The following is a 10,414-nucleotide window of genomic DNA, read 5'->3' as shown; positions in this document are numbered from 1 at the left end:
TCTATTTACTCCGTGCCCTCACGGTTTTGCTTTCTATTTTCTTGCGCGTTGAGTCTTCCGTGTTGTTTTGTTTGTTCGTTCTGGGTCGCTGTGCGCGTTTCCCTCTCGCTAATACATTTGACGAGTGTCAAACGTCTTGATCTTGCGAGCCGGCACTTGGGTCCATCCTTCTCTATATTATTTCTCACCCTTCACTATATTAACGCTCCCGTGCTCACCGCGTTACACAAGCCTTGCACACGAGCTACATTGTGTCCAGTTCGGTCTTCCCCGGCATTCGGTAAAAACCAAAATGAACCCATATTTTTGCCTTAAATGAAGACCAGACAGGTTGAATATCTCTTTCCTCCATGTGTTTTGAAACTTTTCTGCACATGAGTGTGTCCCAGAACATGCTGCGTAAAGTCTCGCGTAATTTTGTAATTACGTAACGCGAGACTTCACCACGGCTTAGAATCAATTTTGGGACATTTAAAATCGATTCTGAATCGTAGTAAATGAGAATCTATTTTTGATATATGAATCGATTTTTTGGCACACCTCTAGTAACAATGTATTGAAGCAGGTTAGGTAACCGAGGCAGAAACTGCTTAATCCAAAAATCCAGAGGAGGGAAACTTTATTGATAACGCAACGCCGACGCGCGCCGTCGCCACCCCCCCAGTGTCACTTAAAGGGCAAGACTCGCCGTGAGGAGTAGTAGTCGCTACAGTATCTCCTGACATTACGTTTGTGTAGCTGCATGGTATTATTTGTAAATTTATTTGTAAACGTAATACAAGCGAACTGTTCAGTCAAACAGCTTGTGAAACGAAATACCATTACAATTTCAAGCATTTTAAAGTAGGCTACGTTAGTCAAAATTCCAGCACTTTTCAAACGTGGAACACAAAGCAACATTAAAATTCTTCAGGTAAATGTTCCTTCCCTGTTTTTGAGGTGTATTTCTTTATGCTACCACATATCGTTACGGGAGGACACTGCAAAAAATGACTTGTAAAACGTGCTCGCGCTTTCACAGGATCGCGCGCAGCATGCGGAGTCGAGCGCTACGGTCAGACCATTGACCGTATATATACAGTCAATGGGTCAGACGCAAAAGTAGAACTGAGCCAAGAAGAAAGATAAAATATATATTTTTACTAAGGAAAATAAAAATAGTAACGCACAGTTATTTGGATAAGTAACTTCAATCTGATTACTGGACAGGAAATAGTAGCGCGTTATATTACTCGTTACCGAAAAAAGTGGTAAGATTAGAGTAACGCGTTACTAAGTAACGCGTTACTGACATCACTGTCCGTCAATATCACGGTTTAGCCTTATATGAACACATATCAGCTCTAAACATTACAATTCACACTTAACTACACATATTCACAACATCTTGACTTCCTTTAACAATTAACTGAACATATTTTACAGCGAAAATTAAAATAAATGTAACGGTTGGCAAACAGGGTTACAATTCTGCAGCGCGCATCTGTGCTGCACGCGAATGTATGGTGCACACTTTTAGCGGGCACACACAGGCCAGCTTGTGGTTACACAGGCCTAAAAATCTCTAATAAACATAAAAATACACACTCCCAGCCTCTACAGATACCACTCTTAAGTCTTGACTTAGTTAGACAGGTCATACATAATTTTAGGAGGTTATGCTGACACATTTTAGCGCCGACATCACGAAAATCCCATTGAAATTATATAGTTAGCTTAGCATAGTTGGCTAGCGCTAGCATAGTTGGCTAGTAATTACCAGAGCCATAGAAAGAGAGAGTTGCGACACTCCCATAGACTCCTATTGTAATTCTGGAATGCGGAAGTAAACGTGCCATGGGGAGACCAATAGTTCCAAACATGGGGAGAACTATAGTTCAATGCTATAGTTCCAGCATTGAACTGCGTATATTTGAAGCATTTCCGCGGCTGTTTTTCTGGTAAGTTAATGAATTATTCATCGTTTCCTATATAATCCTCCATAAATGTGATCAGTATTACTGTTATAGTTAAGTGGTCACTTGTTGTTAGTTTATTTCTGCATTTTAAATGCCGTTAGCTTAAATTACACTTCGCTAGCATTAGCTATGTTATTAAAAGCAGGAATCACTTAGCGGTGCATTAGCCTCAGAGTATTCAGTCATTAGGATAATTGTTAAATTCAGTAATACCTATATAGATTTGATCATATTGTAATTAATGGTAACTATCTGAAGTAGAAAAGATGGTTGGATTGTAGTGAAGTTACTCTTTGGTTGATTAATTAATTAGCTAGTGTTTCAGTGACAGGTGATAAAACCAGCAGCTTGTACGTGGATGACCACTATTTATACAGGATGCAACAATCAACAGGTCTATATATAATCTCAACACAATTTAGTAACAAATTTATTTTATTTCATTACGTATGATGCTTAGGATTGTCATTACCATCATAACATTTAAAATGTTTTTTTAGGCCAGTGGTGTGATGACCAGACCAGTGGAGCAATGTAGATTGGTGATTACTGCAGTAACTGGTGGAGTGGGGATGAGAAAAACAGATCCTCCATACCTACTGAAGTTTAAGTAACACTGAGTGGCAGGACATTTGTAGGAGTTAAAGACAGACCAAGCACATTCATGGTAACAATGAAAGTATTTGATGGGGGTGTATTTCCAGGTGTTACATGGCTTTGCTGGCTTTTCTTAGCCATTTTCATCTGGCTTTTACTTCCAAAATGCCCAGTTTTGGACAGTGTGTGTTTTTTCCTCTCAGCCTGGATGTGCTTTGCTGCGATTCTCAACCTCAGCCTGATGTATCTGTTAGTTATTTTTTGTTTAACATCATGGCATGAGGGAAGCCTACTGTCTAAGAGCCTAGCCTCTATCTCCATTAAATGTTTTGCATTAGGGAGTGCCATAAGTGAGGCACTGGTCCTAGTTCGAAACAATTGCTCGATTTTCTGAACTAGATCAAAAGCCTCCTGTGATGGCCGAAAAAGTGCACCTGACTTGAATTCCTTCAACTTTAGTAAAATACTGTGCTCTTCTTCAGGGCTCTCGTTTCTGTGCTTAATTGCAATTTGACATTCATTACAAATTTTGGAATATTTGATTACTTGATTCACAATGTAGCCTGTCAGATGATAGAGAGCACAGGTCTCCATTTTTGTGTAGTCAGGTGAGGGTGTAGTCACAGGGTTGTGCTCCAACAGGTCATCCACTCTGATGCCAGGACTGGGAAATTCCTCTTTAGCATCCAGGAAATCTGCCAATAGGCTACTGTCATCCTCGTGATAGCTTCCTGATTTTAGTGTAATAAGAAACTGTCCAACTGATATTGATCTTAGTGCCTGGTGAAACTCTACAGGAGTTGGGACTGGATTCCTCTGTCTTATGCAGCTAAACAGGTTTTCAAGACAGTCTTGTGTACACCTGCTTGTCAACACAAAAAAAGTGTCCCTGGGCCAGCATGTCTTCTTGGATTGACAATATTGTGGATGTTGCCATAATGATGTTATTTTAGTGTTGTAATGTGGCTAATGAATTAATTTATGTATTTAATGATGTTATTTTAGTGTTGTAATGTGACTAATGAATTAATTTATGTATTTAATGATGTTATTTTAGTGTTGTAGTGTAGACTACAGAATAAATCTATGTATTAAATGTTAAATGTGTTTTTAGTGTTGTTTTGTGGACTAAATAAATCTATGCCTGAATCTTTAATAGTGCAGGCTGCTTCAACAGGCTATTTGTAACTCTAGTTTTGTTCAAAGATACTATAAAAAAATATATATATATATTTATCAAGTTGTTAGTATGTGGAAAATGATAATTAATGCATATTATGTTGTAATATTTACCAGAAATACGGTAACCACTGATGTCTTTCACGCTTAAAACCATTCAGTGCTCGTGTTTGATTGGAACTATACGGGCCTCCATGAACCACGTGACCTCTGAGCGGCGAGATCACAGAGTGTCGCAACTCTCTCTTTCTACGGCTCTGGTAATTACTAAAGTCACTCACCGATGCAAAACTCCATGTATCCCAGCAATTAACACTCCCCGTTCACCATAAAGCGCTTCTTGGGTCCACCTGTTCAGCGTTTTACATTAAAGAGGCTTTACATGCCAGCACGGCAGTTATCACAAATCCAATTTCTGTTTCTTACAGAAACGCCTTCTGCTCACGATGGCTGCTCGAACCAAAAGAAAGAACTGGGTCCAGGTAGGCAGTATTTCCCGCGCCTATCGATATGATATAACCACCTTATTGGCTGTAGTCTGTGACATACTATGGATGAGATGTGAAATGTGCTGGGAATTAAATTAATAGTAATTATTAAATAATTATTATTTATCAACTGAATAAAGTTTATTTTTCTCATACTTTTGTGTCTTTACTTATTTATATTTTCTCAGCTTCTTATTTAATTTTAAAAATAAGAATACTTTTATAAGCGTTTATAACCTGGGTTACACCATATAATATATATACAGTATATATACAGTCACTGGTTCAAGCCAGCAGGGTCGGGAGCACGAGCAACTTCTTTATTACTGGATGCAATAATTTTGAAGTGACAATTAGCATCACAGTGTTTGTGTGCAAATCTAAATAAATGATAAAAAACCTTGTCTTTGAGATGTTTTAGAATTTCATTAATGCAGGATCCTAACCCTCCTCCACTCCACAGATCACCGCACTGTCTCCCCCATGATATGCTGCACCACCTCACAAAATGCGCTAAGAGGCTTGCCCAGTGGTCCTCCGCCTGAATGTGATTCGGTTAGAATGTATGCAGTATCCAAAATAAATCTGAGAAAATATATGAATAACAAAAGAAAGAAGGGAAAATTATACCAGTGCATGTCACATACTTAAAGGTAGATATGAAATATTTTTAATGGATTATTTATTAACTATGTAAATACGCTCTGTAATTTCACAAAAATTATGACTGCAACATTATTAAGTTAAATATGAAGGTATTTCAACATTTTCTGAATTTTATCTTGACATTTCTCAGGAAATAATATTGAACATGAAATCCGATCCAGTGATTGGTTCTTGCAGGGGGTTTTGAAACTACGTTGTCCAGGATCAGCTTTGCGGCACAGCCAGGTGTCGTAAATCAGCTCCGAGACTGACACTTAAGAATTACTACACTTCGTTTAAAGTGAGACTGATAACTTGAGGCTTGATAACTAACTTTTAGTCTCAGCTTTTAACTAATAATTATTTTAGACATAAGTCAACTCTTAGCAGCATTTTTAGGAGTAATTCTAAGAAGTTTGATAAATACGGGCCCAGATCTCTGTAAATGCAACTTAACAGTTGACTTATGAAGCTTTCTGGAAACTCCAACTCCAAGCATGCTCAACCATGCAGCCTGTTAAACTATACTATTTAAGACTGTCATACGCTACCTACGTCACAAAGTATTGCCTAAGCGTTTTCGTTACAAAGCATAATGAGTGTTGATTTTCTGATTGCTTTTCATGGTTTGATCTGGTTTGTACGATTCTTCGGATTTCCCCTCTGGTACTTTTGCTTGGATTTACTGCTCAGGATTATGACATTGGAAGTTGCATTATGTGCAGTTGCAGAGCAGAGCATTCTCTTGCAAGACTGCATTGATCATTAAATCTCTCAAACTTCAATCTGCAAGCGTCTGTCTCTGTCATTTACCCAGCGTCACACTTTCTTGTCATATGTGCAGTATTCCCTGTCATGTGTGCAGTGTCTTTACACAGAATACATACATGGTATTCAAAAATGTATCAAAAAACTCTATACAAAATGCTTAGAACGTTTTGTGTAGGCTCTAGGTTTTGCCTATTTTGTGTAGGCTCTAGGTGCCGTAGAATCTTGATCTAAAGTGACCATTTTAAAGGCTCCTTAGTCCATGTTCCTGGATCAGAGCTGAAATTATCAAGTTTTAATCCTTCTAAGAATTTTACCCCCAGTAATTATTTAATAGGACGGAGAAACTAGAGCTGGAGTTTAAGAGCTTTCCCATCTCCTGTCTCTAAATTTATCCTGATATTGACTTGAGACTTGACTTGGTCTCCAGCGACTTGACTTAGACTTGTATTTTGTGAGAGTCCTGTTATGTTCATGGTTGTGTGATACCCCCTCGTCTCTCCCTCATCTACCCCCGTCTCCCCCACGGGAGCATACTGACCCCCCCCCCCCCCCCCCCCCCCCCAAGTGTTTCGTTTAACCTAAGTTTGTCCTAAATATGAACTATAAACAATTGGCATCAGTCAGCTAACATCATGATATTTCTGTACAGATATTTAAAATCTGTACAATAAAGAATGCTTAAGGCTGATTTATTTTCATAATTTGAAAGAGTTGACTCAATACAAGAAAGTATGATTACATGCAGATTTCCACCGATATGAATACATTTTTGTCTGAATAATTTTTAAGACCTGGATTATTTAAAATTTAATTGCAATTACATTACCATAAAAACTTTCAAATTAATTACAACACCTTCCACATAGAAGTGATAGAAAAAATCAACAGAATCCTATTACCATAAAAAAGGTTCATTTATCAAAGGAGCAAATTAGATGTTCATGGATATTTTAACGGTGTCATGGAAGTCCACAGATCGACGCCTTCTTCTGTCAGAGTCTCCACTGCATGTCTGTGATGGATGAAGTTAAACAGAACAGTTAAGGCCGGGAGAAATAGGTGTGTTAAGATCCCAACAGCACAGGTCTGCTGTTGGATGAGTCAGCTCGCAGCTAGAAACTTACCTGAGCACACTCTCCACTTTCCACAAGGCACAGATGAACTTGGCAATGCAGGAAGACATACGGAGAGATGTTTTTGAAGGTGAACATCCTGAAGGAGAAGTGGCCTGATGTGGAGACACCATTCTGCAGCACCTGCACAGTGCCGTCCTCTGGGTTGGGACACCTGGAAAGAGAAGAAGGAAGAATTAAAGGCTGATGAAGATGAGTAGAGGAAGGAAACAGAGGACAGAAGTTGTTCATGTAGCTCAAAATGATCAAACTTAACACTACAGTATAATTTCTGTGGTTCACTTTTCTATATTTCTGAGTACCTTTCAAAACGCTCTGCAATCCTGGACAGAATTTGTCTTGCATTAGACAGTGATGGACTAAGCTGTCAAATTGTGTGTAGTAAAATCATCTCTTTCTGGAACCCATAGTCCCATTAACTATAATGTGATTATAGGTTCTAATGTTTATGTCTTAGTCTTAAGGTTGCATCTCCAGATCGTTTCTCTTACTCATTAATGATCAGATTCCAGTAGACAATATAGTCCATGTCATTGACAGGAGTGGCCCAGCATCTGTCCAGCACAATGGCAATCTGTTTGCTGTCGACTCCGACCACATCCACGGCCACATAGACTAGGTCATTCAAATGAAGAGTAACATTGTGTGGATACGGGGTGCTGAATGATGGATCAGGATAGGGAATCATGACGATTTCATAGCTGCCCTCGATGTTCAGGTCCTTTCTTATCACACTTTTAGGGGAAAAATGAGGAAGAAAGAACAACACAGAACAGTTAAACAGAAACATTTCTGCTGGCTTGTCTGAAGATGAGGTGCTGATTCTAGAAATAGCTCTACCTTCCTTTGGCTTTGAGTATCATAGAATTGGAGTTGCTCTCGATGAGTGGGTATGTGCAGGAAATGTCAATTGTCAACCAGCTGTCACGACTGATCACAGAGTCGTCACCCACTCCCATGACTGCTTCAATTTTGTTCTCATACGTGAAGTGTGTGTCATTGTGCTGGGAGACAGAATTCAACTTAGACCATAATAACTCACCAGATGTAGTTATCATTGTACTAATGCCCAGTGAACTCGTCATCATAGACTCCAACAACATATAGATCATTTGGTAACACTTTGCATTAAGTGGTTACTTACTAACGTGAAGTAATGCATTAGTTAACATGAACAACACATGAAGTAACACATTAACAATAATGAACTAATGTTAAGTAAACATGTAACAGTTGCGGCTCCTGTTTTGGCTCTCTGTTGCTCGCACTTTTTTAGAGCTTTAATGTTCTAGTTTTGAGCAAAAAGGAATAAAGAGCTAAAAACAGTATGGACACACTTCAGTTCCTATGCTGATAGATTCTGGATATTTCCAAGTTACCCATTACTTATGTAGGTAAATCAGTACAATGTAATTTATTACTTTAAGGTCGCACCAAAAAAGGTGCAATTAATGTAAAGTGTTACCAATCGTCTAGAAGCATTTATCATTGAAACTGTAATACTGTACAGTGGTACTGTAATAATTTTAAATAAAATGTAAAACAACATGTTTAAAGTAAACATAACAGGTAAAATATGTATTTTGAAAGAGCTTGCATTGTACCCTACCTTCAGAACAGTGCCACAACTATGTCCATCATAGTCAAAGTAGAACACCACCCTGCCTCTGTGCACCACCCCTTTACACATTTTATCATTGAGGTGGAGGAACCGTGCAGAATATCCAGCTTCAAACAGCTGACAGCGGGAGAAAGACACCATCCCAAAACTGCTTTTACACGTTTCAATGGCATCTGAGAAGAACAGAGCAGAGAGTCAAGGATGGCTCCAGGGCTGCACCATCTGCCGCCACCAGGGGGAGCTCATGAGCCAGCTCTCGTCGGCATACGAACTGCACTTCTCTTTCTTTCTACTTAAGGAAGACTAATGCAATGTCTCACCGCTGAGTTGTTTGTTGCCTCTTGCTAAGAGCCATCTATCTATTCATTTTTTTTTTTTTTGGGGGGGGGGGGGGTTACACGTCATTTCTGTTGTTTTTTCCTGTACTGCGTTCTGTGTTTCTCTTATCTCTATTTTCCTGCATTGGTTTGGTGGAGGTTTGGAATGTGGATCTGCCCCATTTATGTATACATCTCCGCTGTGCTTAGACTGTGTTAACCACCGAGTTACACATAGTATCTGACTACTTATACTGGTAGTACTTCCTGCTACTACTGAATGGACCAAATCATATAAAAATCACTTTAAAAAACGAAACATTATAAAGATATAGTAGGAAAATAGTAGGTAAAGAAACTATTGCTTTCAAGTTTCAAATACACTGGACACAGCAACGGTTTGGTATTGGGCATGACAGTTTCATTTAATGGGTGTGTTATGATTTAATCAGTGGCAATACAGGAAATCTCACATGTTGGTTGGTCATTTTTGCTTATAAAAAAATATTGTCTATTGATAATCGAACAGACAATATGAATTTTTTTGGATCAGTTTCTGAGGGCAGTTGTCCAATACCAGTCTCCAGTGCCCCTTCTGTCCTTTTACTGTTACTACTTCCAGCACCTACTAGTAGAGCCTCAAACATATCACCATCTATGTTTCTCCCAAGGCCACTAGTTTATCAAATAACAAAACAGTCAGAAGATGTCATGGTACAGCCCCCAACACCTCCCTTCGGGCATGTTTGTGTACAGTTTTGTCTGTTTAGGTCTATGCGTTGTCGTGTGTGTGTGTGTGTGTGTGTGTGTGTGTGTGTGTGTGTGTGTGTGTGTGTGTGTGTGTGTTCATCTGTCACACCTGTTAATTGTCTCATTATCATTGTGTGTTGTACTTATTCCTTGTTTATGTTTAAGTATTTAATGTGTTGTTTTGCCTGTCGATCATCTTTGTTAGAATCTGCTGTTATACATGTTAAATGGTCATTGTGTAATGTGTTGATAAAAACATATTTGTGTTAAGTTAAAATATCGCTAGCTCTCGACATCTTTCCCCAAACCCCTTGTTACAGAAGAGTAACAAAATATCAGGGCTGGCTCAGATGCCATTCCCCCAGCCGTCACTGGAGGCAACCAAGTCAGTCCCAGACTTAATCGGCGTAATCAGCTGTGATTCGTCTCAGGCTTCCTAAGGAAGCTTGTGGAGACGAATCACTGCTGAATCGTTTTTGGTTATGCCGTCACGCTTTCAGCCTTTCCCTGCTTTCTCGGTTGTTGCATTCGTTTGCAAGGTGTCTCGCCACCTTTCTCTCTCTTGCTTGTCTTTCACTTATTCGAGTCTCTATTAGGGATGTCCCGATCCAGGTTTTTGAACTTCCGATCCGATACTGATATTTATTTGCACTTCCAATCCGATACCGATATTGGCTGATACAGATAAGTGCCTATCAGAGCATGTATTATAGTTTAAAGTTACTTTGTTGTCAAACTCATGTTGAAAAGCGTTTTACTCTTGATAACAAGTAGCCAGCTGAATTAGGTGTGTTTGAATAATACACAATGGTTGGTAAGGAGAAACTGACCTGCTTATTTAGCAATTAATAAACTCAAAATAGACAAAATAGTAAATAAAAAACAGAAATGGCATCAGTAAACCAAGGCTTAAAAATCCATAAGTGCAAATAATATTGTAAATTGTGGAAAAAAA

General features: G+C 38.9%; 1 protein-coding gene and 1 long non-coding RNA gene across 20 annotated transcripts in view; one reads left to right on the top strand and one right to left on the bottom strand.

Annotated features, from left to right (window-relative positions):
- Window positions 1–1,880: 1,880 nt before the first annotated feature.
- On the top strand, window positions 1,881–3,658 carry LOC143509808 (uncharacterized). Its single transcript, XR_013129784.1, has 2 exons — window positions 1,881–1,940; window positions 2,459–3,658. It is a non-coding gene; the product is annotated as an uncharacterized LOC143509808 (long non-coding RNA).
- Window positions 3,659–6,311: 2,653 nt separating this feature from the next.
- LOC143511023 (uncharacterized) overlaps window positions 6,312–10,414 on the bottom strand; it is a 35,839-nt gene continuing 31,736 nt past the window's right edge. For all 19 annotated transcript variants that reach the window (XM_077000997.1, XM_077001002.1, XM_077001004.1 and 16 more), the window contains 5 exons: window positions 8,381–8,565; window positions 7,612–7,775; window positions 7,263–7,505; window positions 6,763–6,925; window positions 6,312–6,650 (listed from right to left, as the gene is read on the bottom strand). In XM_077000997.1, the coding sequence (XP_076857112.1) occupies window positions 6,570–6,650; window positions 6,763–6,925; window positions 7,263–7,505; window positions 7,612–7,775; window positions 8,381–8,565 (836 nt within the window). In that variant the 3' untranslated portion in view covers window positions 6,312–6,569. The remainder of the gene's footprint in view (window positions 6,651–6,762; window positions 6,926–7,262; window positions 7,506–7,611; window positions 7,776–8,380; window positions 8,566–10,414) is intronic.

Source organism: Brachyhypopomus gauderio, chromosome 3 (genome assembly GCF_052324685.1).
Source record: "Brachyhypopomus gauderio isolate BG-103 chromosome 3, BGAUD_0.2, whole genome shotgun sequence".
Classification (NCBI taxonomy): Eukaryota; Metazoa; Chordata; class Actinopteri; order Gymnotiformes; family Hypopomidae; genus Brachyhypopomus; species Brachyhypopomus gauderio.
The sequence above is the reverse complement of the archived record's forward strand: the minus strand, read 5'-3'. Positions and strand labels throughout refer to the sequence as shown.